The 17069-nt window shown below is 39.7% G+C and overlaps 1 protein-coding gene across 2 annotated transcripts in view; it reads right to left on the bottom strand.

Annotated features, from left to right (window-relative positions):
• Nucleotides 1-2409: 2409 nt before the first annotated feature.
• The window catches only part of GAD1 (glutamate decarboxylase 1), a 39059-nt gene continuing 24399 nt past the window's right edge, over nucleotides 2410-17069 (bottom strand). For both annotated transcript variants that reach the window (XM_079135482.1, XM_079135483.1), the window contains 11 exons: nucleotides 16667-16779; nucleotides 15329-15444; nucleotides 15165-15244; nucleotides 14888-14942; nucleotides 13477-13593; nucleotides 12161-12225; nucleotides 9557-9635; nucleotides 8379-8528; nucleotides 6244-6351; nucleotides 4640-4729; nucleotides 2410-3835 (listed from right to left, as the gene is read on the bottom strand). In XM_079135482.1, the coding sequence (XP_078991608.1) occupies nucleotides 3662-3835; nucleotides 4640-4729; nucleotides 6244-6351; nucleotides 8379-8528; nucleotides 9557-9635; nucleotides 12161-12225; nucleotides 13477-13593; nucleotides 14888-14942; nucleotides 15165-15244; nucleotides 15329-15444; nucleotides 16667-16779 (1147 nt within the window). In that variant the 3' untranslated portion in view covers nucleotides 2410-3661. The remainder of the gene's footprint in view (nucleotides 3836-4639; nucleotides 4730-6243; nucleotides 6352-8378; nucleotides 8529-9556; nucleotides 9636-12160; nucleotides 12226-13476; nucleotides 13594-14887; nucleotides 14943-15164; nucleotides 15245-15328; nucleotides 15445-16666; nucleotides 16780-17069) is intronic.

Genomic DNA, 17069 nt, shown 5'->3' with positions numbered 1-17069 from the left:
TTATCTTAGGAATTTTTTAAAAATCTTTTTTTTTTTTTTTTTTTGGCACTAGAGATTGAACCCAGGGGTGCTTTACTACTGATCTACATCCCCCAGTCCTTTTCATTTTTTATTTTAAGACAGAGTCTCACTAAGTAGCTGGGGCTGACCTCAAACTTCCATCCTCCTGCCTCTGCTTCCCAAATCACTGGGATTACAGGCATGCATCACCATGCCTGGCAAGAACTTATGTTTTTAAAAGACCATTTTAGTTGAGCAAAAAGGCGAGCCCCAAATTAGGAGAAGAAATTCACCAAACACATAATTTTTAAAAAATCAGTGTATGAAATATATAGAGAAGATCTAAAGAATCAGAAGAGATAATCCAACTGAAAATTGGACAACAGACATGATTTACACATCTCATAGAAGACAAGTTCATAGTAAAATGAAAAGATGTTCAACCTCACTTGTAATCAGGGAAAAACAAGGTAAATCCATGATATGATATGATTTTATACCCACCAGACTGGAACAAGTTTCGGGCCAAGTGAGGGTGAGGAATAACTGCACTGCTGAGTGTAGTGACACTTGGTGTGACTGCTCTGCTTTGTTCCATAAAGTTCGAGAACACTGACCCAACCATTTCCCTTCTAAGTTTTTTATAAAACCTTAGAAAATCTTTCGCACATGGGCACCAGGAAACAAGTACAAGAATGCTCATAACAACATTGTGCCAAAGGGCTCAAAACTGGAAAAACTCATATATTCACTCCCCAAAGAATGGACAAAGTGAAGTATACTCACGCATTGCAGTAGCATTACAGCAATAAAAGTGAATTATATCAAAGGCGAATCTCAAAAACATGAGGCTTCCTCATGAAGCTGTGCTTTCAGGTTGTGCCAATGGGCTGAGTAGGCACTAAAATCTATTCCACCCCCACTGGCACAAGGATGCTTGTCCTTGAAGGAAGGGGTACATTTTTTTTTTAACTGCACCAAGTCTCTGAATTAGCTCTGGACTTGCAAAATCATAATGTTGAATAGAAAGACAAGTCACAGAAGTAATAAATTCTGCATTATTTCACTTTCATAAAGTTCAAAGCCCAGCAAAATTAAACAATAATGTCTATATATGTGGTAAAACTACATAGAGAAAAGAAAGTGATTAGCACAAAATTCAGACTAGCGATCACTTCCTGGGGAAGGGGAGCATCCAGTTAGGGAAGGGTACAAGATGGGGTTGGAGAGCTCTAAGGTACTGTGACATTATGTCTCTTAGGCTGAGTCGTATGGACTCAACTATGATGTTATTACTATTCTTTATCCTATGTGTGCATGTTTAAAAAATTCTCCTTATATAATCTGGGATGATTTTAAATAAAAATGACCCCACTCAAGAGAAGTGCCTGAAGGGGAAGGACTCCCAGTTAAGGTTGGGACAGAGTAGATTGCCACAGACTCAGGGCAAAGGGTTTGTGTCCTAATTGGTTAGGAGAGGAAAGACCTGACTGCCTCTGAGGTGAAGAACTCCAGTGTAATCCTCCCAAAGTGCTTCATGCAAAAGTAAATTAAAACCACATGTCATCATCTGTAGAGTGGTTAATTTCTTTTAAATAGGTTGACAATACCATAAATCAGCAAGAACATGGAGTAACTGAAAAATGTATGCATTGTTAATGAGAATGCAAAATGGTGCAGGCATTTTGGAAGATGGCTTAGCAGTTTCTTACAATGTTAAACATACTCTTACCACATGATCCAGGAATCCTACACCTTGGTATTTACCCAAGTTAAATGAAACCTATGTTCACACAAAACATCAGTATGCAGTGGATATGGATTAGTATGAATGAGATAATATTTATTATTACTTAATAGAATATCCTAGAAATTGGGCCCTATTTTCTAATGATTTTGAATAATTTCCTGAGGAAATGAATTGGGACTTCTGTATAAGCATATGCAGTAAGAAAGGAATGCTTCTGTGATCTTCCACGTATTCAGAGACCACAGACACCAAATGCTACAAGGTCCTCACTAGAAGGAATATGTGTCTGCCATGCACACCACTATAACCTCAGTGCCTAGAATAGTGCTCAATATAAAGAAAGCAGATACTTGCTGAATGGCTGAATGGATGGAAGTCCAAGATACAGTTAGGAAAATGAGAAGTGGGATGAACTTTTCTTAAGGCTTGAAGAGCAAATTTTATTTAACTATAATCAAAATGACTTTTATAGATGAGGCGCTCAGGACCTAGACAACAGGTTGAGTCTCAGTTTAATAAAGATACTGAACATGACCTAAAGTCAGCTAGTGGAGAATGAATGGACTAAGTAACTATAACTCAAAATCTCTCCATATATGAAACACAAATGAGAAGAAATATTTTTTTGAAATTCTCCATGGAGAATATATTTATTTATGTTCTTCTTGCATACTCTAAAATGCACAGTGTAGATTTTGTTTCTTCAAAAACAGTTGTGAAACTGGTAGTTTATCAGAGATCTTCAGAAGGTCTTCAGAAACATTGCCTTAGGTTTGAGCTAAGCGAGTCACAGAGATTGGTCATGAACTACTACAAAATTACAGGAGATCTAATTATTTCCAGCAATTACTAGAAAAGCATTGAGAACACCAGACATACAGCCAGACAGAGGGCAAGAGAAGAGCAGATGCTTTTGAAGTAATAGGATTTCAATATATATGATTCTATGTACAATATCAGAATTCTCTTACTGACAGTACACTTATGCTTAAATCATTCTTTTAAGGGCACTCTAATATAAATACAAGTCTCACTAATTTTAATCTTTTCTCTTTGGCTCACAAATGCACGAAAATACCATAAACAGTATTCAGAACTTATTTCATTATTATATAAATAAGATACAATACAATGGAAAGAAAATACAAGATGTCTCTTTAACATGGTAAATCTCTGAATATAAATAAGCAATATTTCACTGACCTACAGTTAAACAGTATTGAAATCATTACATATGTTCCCCCAACCCAAGATCAGACGATAGTAATATACACAATCTACATAAATCAATCTCTAAAAATGCAGCAATAGTACACCTGTAACAATGACTGCTACTGTTTTCCCCTAACAGGACACTAATGGAGAGGGAGTGATGCTTGTCATCTAGTAGTGCTTCTTCTCATCCATTATTCTTCAGGTGGGAGAAACACTGACAGTGAGGTCAAATCCCACCAACAGAATTCCCCTTGGTTCCTATGACACAGCATTTCGGAGACCATCTTTCCTGTGGTTTTTGGGCAAGCTGATTTGCAACGTGTTCAACCCCTTAGTAACTGCTGCAAGTGACATTAATTCCCGTGGGGCAGGAGACATGCTGTGATCTAGTACTAAGCCACACTCACTATACATATATATATGTGTGTGTGTGTGTGTATATATGTATATATATATGTGTGTAGAGAGGTATGTATAAGTGTACATATATACTGTGTTCCTAATGTGCAACTTTTTTTTTAAAAGAACATTATTTCCTGCTAACTCTAACAAGCTTAAAGTTGTAACAAGTATTCTTCAAGATATTATATTTTCCTTCACTGAAAGGGCCTATGTGTTTCAGCAACTTATAGAGGTTTTTTTCTAGAGTGCCAGAGGGGAAAGGGAATTTCCATCAATTCATATTCTGTGAGGGGATTACAGATCCTGGCCCAGTCTTTCTATCTCTTCAACGAGGAAATCAATGTCTGACTGGGTGGCGCCTGGGTTTGAGATAACCATCCGGAAGAAGTTGGCCTTGTCTCCCTGAGGCTGGTAGCCCACCATGGTTGTGCCTGACTCCATCATCAGGGCTTTGATCTTTGGAGCCACCTTATAATGGAAAACAAAACAAAACTCAAAACTGATATTAACATCCTCTCTCTCTTTTTTTAAAGTTGTTTGTTCTTTTTAACAGTTCAACACAACTGGCTTTTCACCATTTGTGTCTACACTGACATAAGCACAAAGAAATATTTTATATCCAGGTGTCTTTCATGGTTAATATCTAATGACTATTTAAGCCTGCCTACTCATAAGACTCCTCAGAAAGTACTGGGTGACTGATTTTTGAAAGTCAGTCATGGAACCACAAAAATAAAAAGAAAGAAAAACAAAGACAAATTCAATGATAAAAATTAAGGCTTCTGCATAGGAGCCCAGGATACTGGGTTGAACATGTTTATCCAATGGTTGGATAAACAAAATACTACATAAATTAAATATAATAATAACAACTCTGAATAATAGGTAAACTAATACAGAAATCAACAACTAAAATGAATCAACATTAGAGTAGACTTAGACTTAGTTAAAAGGTATCATGACAGGCATAGTTTCATGTAGAATGTTCCTAGGAATATGTCTATCATTCACTTGCTCTGCATAGGGCCCCTGAAATGAAGAACACCATCCTAAGGCAGGATGGGTTCTTGAGAGCTCCCCGTTATATATGAACTGCAGCAAGGGCTCACTTTAGACCTGAGAACAATGTAACAAGATGGCTTCTCCAACACCCTGTTGCTAGAAATCCACCCCAAGTCTTTATTTTTTTATTTCTTTCTCATTAGAATGAGGCTATCCTGACCAGTCAGAGAAACTGCAAAGAATTAGATGAGACAAAAAATGGGTCCATACCCTGTGTAATTTTTCCCGTCGCTCTGGGCTATCTGGAACACCTCTGAGGCTTTGTGGAATGTACCAGAAACAGACGTTTGTGTGCTCAGGCTGCAGAGATTTCAACAAATAAACAAACAAAAAAGATAATTAGGAGAACTTGAGAGGAAACTGTTCCCAAGCCCATACGCACCCTCAGTGGAAGTTTTTCAGATGAAAAATGAGGACTGAAGGTCTGTCTCAAGGCCCTGTTACCTCTACATATATGAGGCAGAAAAATGCCTAGTTTATCCAATCGTGTCTGTTAGGAGAGCTGTTCCCTGCAACCAATTTTCTAGATAACTTCAGTTACCACCTTTAAACACTGAACTATTAACAATAAGTACGTCTAGGTAATTGAAAAAAAGGGTTACTACTCATGTTGCCATTTGTAGAGCCTCACGTATAGAAGATCCTTGAAAGATAATTTAGTTTATTGATACTGAATATTTTGTTGTTGATGCTTTCACTTTCCTCCCTCGTTGCCGTTTCCAGCACCGTGTCTGTCACTGACTGGCTTGAGATATTGCATTTGTTGTTTTCAATCTGCTAGTAAAATGTTTAGAATAATGTAAAGAATCAGAAGTGAGATGGTCAAGTCCTAGACCGTTGGTTTTAACTGCTCAGAGCTCTTCTGTGCCCATTTGGGGACTTTTAGGTGTTTTCCTAATAATTGAGGTTGCCTGATAAATAGGCTAATGAGGAATGTAGTTGGTGTTATATAGGTGGATTTTCTCTTAGCAGCACTGGCTCTAATTCCATCTTCCTTTTTTTTCTTTTTTTGTTTTTTTGTACCAAGGATTAAACCCAGGGGCACTTAACCACTGGGCCACAGCCTCAGGCCTTTTTTTATTTTATTTAGAGACAGGGTCTTGCCGAGTTGCTTAGGGCCTCACTAAATTGCTGAGGCTAGCTTTGAAATTTCAATCCTCCTGCCTCAGCCTCCCGAGCCGCTGGAATTACAGGCACGTGTGACCGTGCCCAGCCCCTCTTTATTTATTCAACTGTAAGCTCCATCAGGGCAGAGACAGTATGTGTTTTGGCCAATACTGTATAACCCAGTCCTTGGCATGGGTCTGACATATGGTAGGCATTCAGTAAACACTGGTATGACAAATGCTTTACCGTGTACAGTTGGGGTGTGAACTCAGGGAAGAGACAATTTTATCTGAATTCTTTATTCTGTGCAGAATAGAATAGAATCTCATTTTAGAACTGGTCTTGGTGGTAAGCATATACCCATCCTAAGAGATCCCATTCTAAGTCTCTTGGAATTAAGAAACACTTTATCATAGAGGTCCAGTACAAGACTAACACAAGAATGATGAAAGAGTCAGACCCACATGGAAAGACCACCAGTCTGCAAAGGGCTGGCTGAGAGTGACATGGTTTTAGAGGAAGTAAAGGGGAAAAGTTGGTCCAGTGGTACCAGAAGAAAAGTTCATGAACATGGAGAAAATTAAATGAACTGTGCACAAGAATGAAAATTCAGAAGCAGCTTGTAGCAATGTGGAAGTACACGGCTTTGGAAGATTCCCTCATTGGTTTTTCTGGAAGTGCCATGCTTCTGGTCCATGACAACTTACCTCACCATCGAAAACCATCTCAAATTCTTCTCTGTTTTTAATCTTGGCATAGAGATACTCAGCCAGTTCCAGGCATTTGTTGATTTGATTTTCAAATCCCACTGTGCCCTGTTTAAAGAAAAAAGTCATGATTGTTGATGGTTAAGTTGTATTTCCCTGTGATGAGCACTTGGTAAGGCTATGCTGTCCTTGTCTATGGAGAATATCAAAAGGAGTGTTCTTGGATGGCAATAGTCAGGAAGAACCATCTAACTGAATAAGTACAGCTTCTTCAAAGCTGTGTGTGCAGTAAAATGAAGTGGACTTGCTTTCTCTTTTGAAGGCACTCTGGTCTCTGGGCAGTTATTCTCAGTAGGGCTTTGAGCTTCCTGCTAGTTGTTCACAGTCTCAACTTGACACCCATTTCTGGCTTTAGAATAGTGCTACTCAAAGTGTCATATCTGGACTAAGGCCAGTCCACAAACGGTAACTGGTCCAGAATGACATGAGTATAGACACTGAGATTAGGCATTAAGAAACTTTGAAAGCAATTTAACAGAGCAATTTTATGTATATTGGCTCTATGAAAATACTGGCTTATATTTTATATATTTTGTATTTCATTTTTTTAGCAACTCTTTACTGCATCAGTCGACGACAGGTTACGAAAACAAACAACTGGTTCTTGAAAGATTACTATCTTAGAACTCATCTTCCCCAGCAAGTCCTGACCAAACACATTCCACACCCTCACAGGCAGGCTGCTTTCCACTTAACACAGAATTATTCCTTTTTAGTGACAGGCAGGAAGGCAGGAGGATAAGGAAGTCATTGGTCTCAGTTCAAGCCCGAAGATGGCAATAGCTCCAACTATTGACAAACTGGTTAAGCGTGAGTTTCTAAAGCCAGCATGTCTGGTTACTAACACCAGCACGAGGGTTGTTGAGTGGGTTGGTGTTAACAAGGAGAGCAGATGCATAAGGCTGGCTTGTGGATGGCTGATAGGCCTGGGCAGAGTCCAAGGCTGGCAAAGCTTGAGCCTTTCCTAGTAGTGTCACTGCTGACTGGCCACTGGGAATGAAGCCCACACCAAGATCCCACCTCGGCAATCAGTGCACCATGAGCCAGTCCGCCTGAGCATGGTCCAAGAGGTTGTCGTTAGGTGAAATGATTGAGACGGGCCATGTGGTCATTATGGTCTTTCAAAATGATAGGGCTCTTTCTCTTAATGCAACATATGGCATTTATTTATTCTGTGGTAGAAATTAAATTCAGACTCTATATTAAGGCAAACTTACTTGATGGGGAAAAAAACTAATAATCTGCCAAATTTTTCCTACAGAAAAAAATATTCAATATCTAGATATTTTGCTAGAAAATCTTGCTGTGTTGGTATTAGGTGGTCCTCATCTTAAACATGAAAATTATTAATTTATAGTTATAGATAAAAATGAATGTGATATAAAGCTGTGAAATCAAAGCTGCATTTGCTGGGTTACATAAAAATGCTTTTGAAACAAACAAGTTATTCTCCATTATTCATATTTTGGGGAAATCCTAATAGTTAAACTTTTTCACCCCATATACGGAAATGCAACCCCAGAGGCTGGTGATTGCTAACATGGTATTCTATGCTTCAGTATAGTATAGAATTTCTCAGAATAAAGTATGCAGTTTCTAATCCCCAGCACCCCCCATCACACAGTGTGTAGTTTCTAGAATAGTGCAAAAAGTACAAATAATGTACAAAAAATGGCGAAGGCATTTCTTCAATAGAACTTGAAACTGTTATATATATATTCTATGATGAGAGGTCTCATAAAGGAATTTAGGGTTCTGCTCAATGTAATGCAGTAGTTTTATCTCTTTCTTTATATCTACACTAAGTAATTTTAGCCTCCCTAAGGATTGCTGTTACAAGAGAAAGTTAAGAAAATTTCATGATAATTCAAACTGAGGAGACAGAATTGAAGGAGGGAGAGAGAATTTGGCCTAAGGGATAAAGTTATTTCACTCACAAAGAAAATAGTTAACTCAATTATCTAGGCATTGATTACACATAGTGAATTATGTGTGATATACACTGCCTCTCTTTCACCAGCTAGACCATGAAATTTACATTTCTGCTTTATTTCCTGAATGTCCCTACTTCATACCTTCGCTTTCCACATCAGCCAGAACTTGAAGATGTCCACGTGGCGGCCACACTGAATTGCCTTGTCCCCGGTATCGTAGGAGACATCATATTGCTTGTCTGGCTGGAAGAGGTATCCTGCGCACATCTGGTTGCAGCCTTGGAGTATACCCTTATCACAGAAATCAAGGTGTGTGCGTCTGTATTCACAGATTAGAGATGTGGATGCACAGATAGGCTTGGGGGTCCCATGCAGCCTTTCTTCTGATGTCTTTCTGAGAGCTTATACCTGTTCTGATGTCCTTCTCTAAAACCACTCCTGGAAAAACTTTTCCCCCTTTGCCCTCTGTCGTTGATTAGCAAATGATCTCTTGTCTCTGAAGACCTATCCCTTTTGTGGCATTTGGAAGTGGGTGTGTGTGTGTGTTGTGGGTTGTTTCAAAGACTGGGAAGTGCTATGGCATTCAGTGGGCAGGGGTTTGGGATATAAACCTCAGTGGGTGGGACAGTTTCATGATGTGAAGAAAATTCCTCCCCAAGGGTGCCTTCCCCAAAGTCCTCTGACTTTTGTAAGATCTGCTATGAAGTTAACAGGGACTCTGTATGAGTGGAATCAAGGGCTGTGCAGGTCTGAGTTCCTCTAGCTGGTCTTTCTGGGGTACCTCAGGGTGCAGGGTACCTCAGGAGCAGGGACGCTTTGGAAGGCAGGTTCCTATTGTTACATGTCTGAGGAACATGGCATTACCTCATCCACAGAAGCTTTTTGGCCAGTGTTCCTTGTTGCCCTAAGTTGGTATGTGTAGTTCTTAATCCCTAGTCAAGAGCTTATTTTTCTTTATTCCAGCCCTTGGGACCATAAATTCATACTAAGAACTCAAAGTATATTTCAGTGGGCACTTTTTGTCCTCACCTGATCACTCTCATATTTGTGCAAACATAAAGGGATGCTCAAATAATTGGGACTGATCATTGTTCAGGTTAGTACTGAACAAGGAGAAAGAGCAGTCAACAGCAAGAGGCAGGAGGAGAGTCTAGGTGAGTCACAAGGGCAGGAAAGGACAGCAACGACAGCCTCACAATGGGGCTGCCAATCTCGTGAGTTAGCTGGCGAGTATGTGAAGGACCCCATGCTCTTCCCTCCTTGTGCCTTCAGAGAGACCTGCGGGCTGCCAGTGGCGGATCTTTACAGGGAGTACAGACCTTTTCCCTGACGAGAATGGCAGAGCACTGGAGCAGCACACCCATTAGTTTGTGAGGGTTCCAGGTGACTGAGTTGGCCCTGAAAGAAGCACATGATCCTTTGAGGAGAAGGTGCAGGAGTGAGAGGCAACTGTCTCGTGGACAAAACCACCACCCACCTCGCTCTAGTCAAAAATCCTTCCCATGCCTATTCTCCCAAATTGACTATGAAGTGATAAACAAATATTTGCGGGCAGTTTCAGGGTTTTATGTTGCAGAGTGCACCTGCTAAGTAACTGCTCTTAATAATACGTAACATTGATGAAGAACATACGTGTTCAATTGTTCTTTGATCTTTAGGTATAGATCAACATGGTAGTGTGGTTAAGAGCTCAGATTTTGGAGCCAAACTGTCCAAATCTAAATCCTGGCTCTGACATTTGCTAACTCAGGCATGTTACATAACTCTTTTGGGCCTCACTGTTCCCCTCTGTAAGATGGGGAGTTTACCCATCTTTCACAGAATCGAATAAAGGATAAAATCTGTTAATAAATATAAAATATATATAATAGTGCCTGGAATACATAATTCCCACACAACCCTATGATATTGGTACTATTACTGCTCCTAAAGTAGATGGAGAAACTGATGTTACAAGAAGGTTAAATGTATTACCTAAAGCCACATAGCTAGGAAGGACTGGTGCAGAGATTCAAATCCAAGGGAGTCTAACTGTAGAATCCACTAGACTGTAGACAACAGACCTTGACTTCTTTGTGCCTCTCTGGTCTTATTTACAAAATGGATTGGTGATGTGGAACCTACCTACTTATGAGGCAGTAATAAAAAGTGACACCTAAAAGCAAAAATCAACTGAGAGACTATTCTAGACTTTGACCACCTAGTCACATTGTTTTTTTTTTTTCTATTTTTAAAATTTTTAAAAATTATTCATTTATTTTGGCAGCATGTTTAAATGCTAAATGAGCATGATTTTGCCAGTTTGGGCTGCAATGTTAACCCAACAGGCACCGTCTCCTAGCAACTGCATCACTCCATCAGACACAATTATGTTGAAGGAGCACACTGGCCAGGACATTACAGAAACAACCGAGTATAATGTATGATGATTAAAAGTTGGGTAATTTGCTTCAGAAGTTTACGGACTTCTCCTTGGCCTGGTCCAAGCTGGGCCATGTGTTTTAATACCTGTGAAGGATGCTTTCCCCCTGACAGAGCAATTGCCTTGGAATTATACTGCCTCTGCTCTTCTAGCGCTAAACCTTTGCTGTGAATTTTTAACCTCTTCATCTTGCCGGAGTCTGTTAGAGGGGCACCAACTTAGTGCATATGTGCACTGCATTTCAAGGAGAAGACAGAAAGGCCTCAAATACTTTTCCCTTAAGTGCATAAACAAGAAAACCTTGTGAAAGAAACCTGTGAGAAGTCCCAAGGGAAAAAAAAAAAGTTAATTAACTGCTGACCTCATGAAAAAGCATTCATGTCAAGCCACATTTAAAAAGTAGTGAATTTTTATCCATTTTCTCACTGCTATCATTTATCAAGTCATTTAGAAATCACATTTAGATCTCATTAAATGTCTTAAATGGTTCTCTGAACATCCTAAAGTTCTGAAGTAAGTTATTATTTTTTTAACTGCTATAAATGGAAAGTAATAAGACATGGTATGATTTCAGTTTCATTTAAAAGACACATGTGCTTCAAAATATTGAGAAAAAAAAAGGTCTGGTGCAAAATATTTTAGGTTTTCCTGGATTCAAAGAGAGAAAGTGGAAACTGCCTGAGAAATCTAATGTCCAGTTGGGCTGGCTCATTGACATTGCATATATTATTCGTCAAGTTATAGGGCCACATAATCATGCTTCAAAGAGCCAGTCTCACCCATCTTTAAAACTGAGATGGAAGGGAGACAATAGTGGTCACAAAAGCCAGAGTCCTTGCTAGGAGAGACATCACTGGTGTGCTTCCTGGTACTTGTTCTGCATCCTTATCTCCAATCTTAGTCTGCTCTTAACCCCTCCTGCTTTGCTCCAGCCTTAGTGGTCTCTTTGATGGTCCTCCAATTTGCCAAGAATAGTCCTGCCTCAGAGCCTTTGCATTTGCCATTCCCATTGTCCAGAACACTCTTTCCCACATCCTTGCTTCCTGTTTTCCTTTATCCTAATATTGCTAAGATAAGGTAGCTTGAGCTGAGCATCTTGCTTCTTTCCCAGGAGTCAGTTTACTGAGGGGAAAAAAAAAAAAAAAAAAAAAAAAAAAAACTGAAAGGAATTGCTGACTTTCCTGTGCCCTTGGCTAACTCTGATTTAGCTTCCAAATCCCTACACTGTTTAGTGTCTCTTCTCTCCACCCTGGGCACCTACAATTTCATCTACTATCACACTTATGACCCAGTGTAAATAATCGCTTGTTGAGGGATCTAATTGAATGCACAGAGAATTCATTTGACTGAGAAATCAATCATACAGTAAGTGCTCAATAAATGCTTGCTGAACTAAGAGTGAACTTAGAGAAAAGGTGTTGGCAGTCAGGGCAGGCTGACATCAGAGCACAGCATGTTTGGTGTTCTGAATGCAAGGAGGCCTAGCATGCATGACGCATACCTTTCTATGCCGCTGAGTTTATGGCGATGCTTCCTGGACATGAGCAGCCCACCACCCCAGGCAGCCTGTGAGGACAGAAAAAGGAGGGAGAGGAGCAGCAACATTGAGATCTAAAACCAGTCTCTCCACACCTCTAGTAAAACACTGGGAGAATGTAAAAGGCCAAAATCAAGCTTCTCTGACAAAAGAAGCGCACGCTATTCAACCAAGATCGTCAACATCATCGTTTCTTTATCAGAAGTTCTGGGCTGGGGATGTAGCTCAATGGCAGAGCACTTGCCTAGCACATGGGGGGTTCTGGGTTCTATCTCTAGCACCACAGGAAAAAAAAAGAACAAAGAAACATGAAGTTCTTCCAACTGAATGTCAGAGGAGCTCTCTGATACCTATAAGCCAGGTCTGAGCCTGTTGGTGTCTTTTGGGTCTAAGACCCAAAGTACTGTGGAAAGCCAGGGACACTCTGAGACCCCTAGGGAGGTCCTGGAAGCTACCCAAAGGGCTGGGGCACTCTGTCTGCTTCTTCCTAAAACAGAATTGTAAAAGTTCCTGAGAACTCAGAAAGCAGCAGCTCCCACCAGGTTTGGAGGTCTCACAAAGCTCCAACAGCAGCAGGACATTTTCGTAGGTACTATAAAACATGTTTACTAGATAGCTTGGCATGTCATCTGACACAGCAGCTTTTGTTAGTTATTGCTCAATAGCAGGGCAGATGTCCCCTTTGTCCAGCTGTAAGAAGTTAAATGCATCAAAGGATGGACAGAAACAAAGAAAAAAAGATACCCAGTCACATGTGTGAAAGTGTACCTTTTGTGTTGCCAGGAAAATTTGGGACTAAATCACTTAGTTGATAATGTCTTCCATATATTTCCTTATTTTTCCTGCATGTAGCACATAGGTATTCTTCTTAGAAAAATGTCATAGAAGGTTGGACTTCAGACAGGTAGCTGAGTGTTCACATTCATGATAACTTTCTGAATGTGGTATCTTACACTTTTCCCCTTTGAAATTAGCTATATTTTACTCTGTTGCCATTTGTTTGAACATAGGAATCTGGAAAGGCAATGGAAACTTATTCTAGGAAGAACCACAGAGGACAGCAACTGGACAGTAAGGAACTGGAGGAGACCCAGAGGGTGTACCAGGCTCTGGGTGGTATCAGTCATGAGGGGCTGGTTGGTGACCAGGGAAGAGCTGAAACTATTTTGGTGTGCAGAAAAGGCCAGCTGAAGTGTTGGGAGCAGCTGAGGCAAATTATAAAACAGAGCTGCTTCCACTCCCTGAAGGAACTGGGCTGCTCTGTGAATTACAGCGCTTACATCGACGTGGAGCCAAAGGTTGTATTTCTCACAAATATCTGCAATCTCTTGTATCGGATCAAAAGCTCCATAAACAGTTGTGCCAGCAGTTGCGTTGACATAAAGAGGAACATATCCCTACAAGGTGAGAGAGATAACTGATTAGTGCTTTTAACCTTTTTCATTTTTTTCACTTTCACATGAAGGGGAAGAATACAATAGCATTTATTTCAAACAGTGATCAACAGAGCTGATATGGTAGTATTCTTTGTTGATTCATTCACTCATTCATTCAACTATTCAACAAATTTCTTTCAGTAACTTCTCTGTGTCAGGTTCTGTTGTAGATGATGGTGTTATAACACTGAGCAGAGTAGTTAAATTCTGTCATCACAGTTTACATTCTAGAAGGAGGGAAGAGTGATAGATCATAAAATTAAATCAGCAAAATACGCCCTACGTTTAGTGGTAAGTTCTGTAGCAAAAAAAATATAAATAAATGAAAAAAAGTAACAATAACTGTTTGGAGTGATGGGCAGGTATAACTCCAAATATTTCACTTCTGAATATCATCTGGATATTGTTTTCTTGCAGGTGCTGTGTTGTTCTAAATTCATTGACGTAAACAATTGAACCAAAATATTGTTCAGTTATTTAAAGCAGGTCTATACACTGTGGAACCTGAAACACTAACACCTGGTGAAATTTTGACGTGAACAAGAAGCCAATGAGGAAGTGTATTAATAAAACTAAAACAGGTTGGGGGAACTGCATCTAAGGTGCTTCTAAAGCTCAGGTCCACATCTCCTCCTTGTTCAGACCTAGCAACACTCCCTCCTCTGCTAAGACCCCAGCAAACAACCACAATTAGAGAAGGAGGTACAAGAAGATAACCACAACAATGATGTGTTGGAAATTGCCTGACAGCTACCTGGCAATGACTTGAGGATACATCTGTTCCGTGAAATTTGTTTGTTTAATAGAGTTTGTTGAGGCTGGATTTGCCAAATACTCTTGGCCATCTGCTTAGGGCAGGAAAGCACTTTGCTTAACAGTGAATTCTAAACTAAAATGGTCTTTATTAAAATGAGATTATACTTAAGAAGAAACAAGTTTTTCTATGAGGCTGTATGTTCATCATGCCCAGTTGGTTGATTTGTTGAAGAACATCAAACTAATCAGAAGACAAGTGGTTTAGTGACTAAGCTTTTTTTCATTTTCCAAAAGAAAACTAATATTTTGTAGATATCAATCTATAAGTCATTCGAGGCCAAATCATTTCATAAGTTGCAAATAAGCAAATATCTGAGAATAGAATTTTAAAAACAATAAAATTATCTCATTATCAAAGGTTTTTATTGTCTACATGAGAAACAGGCCATTTTAGAAAATGTATAGTTGCTGGAGTTTAGATTTACTATATTGTACATACCTTTTGCTTGGCTTCAAGAATCTTTGCCTCTAAATCAGCTGGAATTATCTTTCCCCTGTAATTATTGTAAAAGGAGGGGAATTAAAATGAAGAATCAATGAGACTGCACATGAAAAACTTACAGCAGCAGCAAAAAGTAATTTAATCAGGTGTTTTCAACAGACCATTAGCAGCTTGGCACACTGTACTGCACCAGTCCTTAAGCACAATAAAACAAATTTAACAGACGAACACATTTAATACATCAAGAACCTAATATTCACTCTCCCCTGCCTACCTTTCATTGCACTTTATCAAAATCACATTGTCAGTTCCAAAGCCAAGTGCAGCCCCAGCTTTCTTTATGGAATAGTGACTCTGCAACAAATGGAGGCTTGAGGTTAAAAATTAAACAGATCCTTGGAAAACACCACCACCCATGAGCAAAAGGCCCTGACTCACATGTTCTGAGGTGAAGAGGACCAGTTTGGGCACAGCGACCATGCCCTTGGTCTTGACTTCCGGGAAGTACTTGTAGCGAGCAGCCATGATGCCGTACATGTTGGATATGGCTCCCCCTATCAACAAGCAAACATATGGGCTCTTTCATTATTGTTTCTAGCTCAAAGGCTGAGCTGGTGTGTCAAGAAAAGAGGTGAGGAAGGGGAAGAATAATATCCTGATATGTTTTGCTGGCTTCCCTACTACCGGGGCCTCTCTTCAGACCCTTTGCCCTGGGAATATAAGTGGCCACACTCACTCCCAAAGCCATGCAGGCAATTTGCCTGGAGTGATTCACATATTCCAGTGCCCTTCCCAGCCGAAGCCTAGACAGAAATACAAGAAGAGGTGGCAGCAGTGGCTATAAAGAGATAGGTGAGTTACAACCTTTCAGTTTCCACTTTCTGTTCAATCTATTAACTGAACAAAGATGAATCTGTTCCGAGTCCAGAAAGACTGAGAGAGAGTAATGGAACTTACAGAAAGAAACAGTGACATTGCTTGGTTACTGGCCTGGGTATTGCCTTCAAAGAACAGCCCAACTGAGTTATTAAGTCATTTAGGAGAGCTCTGAGTTTACTTTAAATAAAAACAAACTCATGTTTAACTAAACAAAGACACAAGGAGAACTCAGGTAACTATCTAGGTATGTTAGGCTGATGGAAACTAGTCACTTTTGCATCAATTACCTGAAAATGAAATAGGCATATTTATGGTCTGCTTGAATTGCTTGGACAATTATATTTCTTATTCCTTCTCTCCACCTATATACAATCACACTGTCTCTGACACCATATAACTCTTCCCTACTCCAAGAACACCTGTCCATGTTTTGAAGATTATTGATACTTTTTCTTTTCTTTTTCTTTGGGGGGGGGTGCTACTGGTGATTGAATCTGGGGGTACTCTACCACTGAGCTACATTTTTAGCCCTTTTAATTTTTATTTTGAGGAAGGGGCTTGCTAAGTCATCCAAGCTGGGCTCAAATTTGCCATCCTCCTGCCTCAGCCTTATTGCATCTACTTTGAACTAGAGAGTCAAAGTAGATATACTATTGACTGAAGTTGATCAGTTAATTAATAATCTTGATCCACTGATTCTCCAGCACATCAAATTGCTGTTGAGAGAAAAACTTTGTGTAGCATAACCTCACACAACCTTTGTTACTTTGTACAGATTTAGGCACAGCCTTTGTTAGTTCATAGAAAATGTAGCATTCTTGCTAGCCTTCATCCAAGAATCCTAAGGCCGCATATTAAAAACCTGAGGTTAGTCAGAGGAAGAGAAGAGAAACCTACCAGGAGAAAATATCCCATCACCATCTTTACTTGACCATCCAATCATCTCTCTCATCTTCTTAAGAGTTATTTGCTCCATGAGGACAAATACTGGTGCAATTTCATATGTAAACCTGAAAAGGTGTTAAGAAAAAGGATGAAAATAAGGAAGTCAAGTCACTTACTTTGGGAACACAGACAATTGGTTTAGAACTTGGATTCTAAAATAGATGTTCAAAAGCACTAAAACAATTAATTTCCTGGAAATTCATTAAGTCACCAAACATAAAATGCTAGAAACCAACCTGGGTGACCGAGAGAGAGGTGGTAGTGGTGGGAGGGTCTGCTCTGTGGTACTTCCCCAGCAGAACAGATTCATCTGTCTTAGGTGTGGTTCACCCAGAAGAATAGAAGGAAAGGTAAT

Source organism: Sciurus vulgaris, assembly GCF_902686455.1.
Source record: "Sciurus vulgaris genome assembly, chromosome: 3".
Lineage (NCBI taxonomy): Eukaryota > Metazoa > Chordata > Mammalia > Rodentia > Sciuridae > Sciurus > Sciurus vulgaris.
This window is presented reverse-complemented; position numbering and strand designations above follow the sequence as displayed.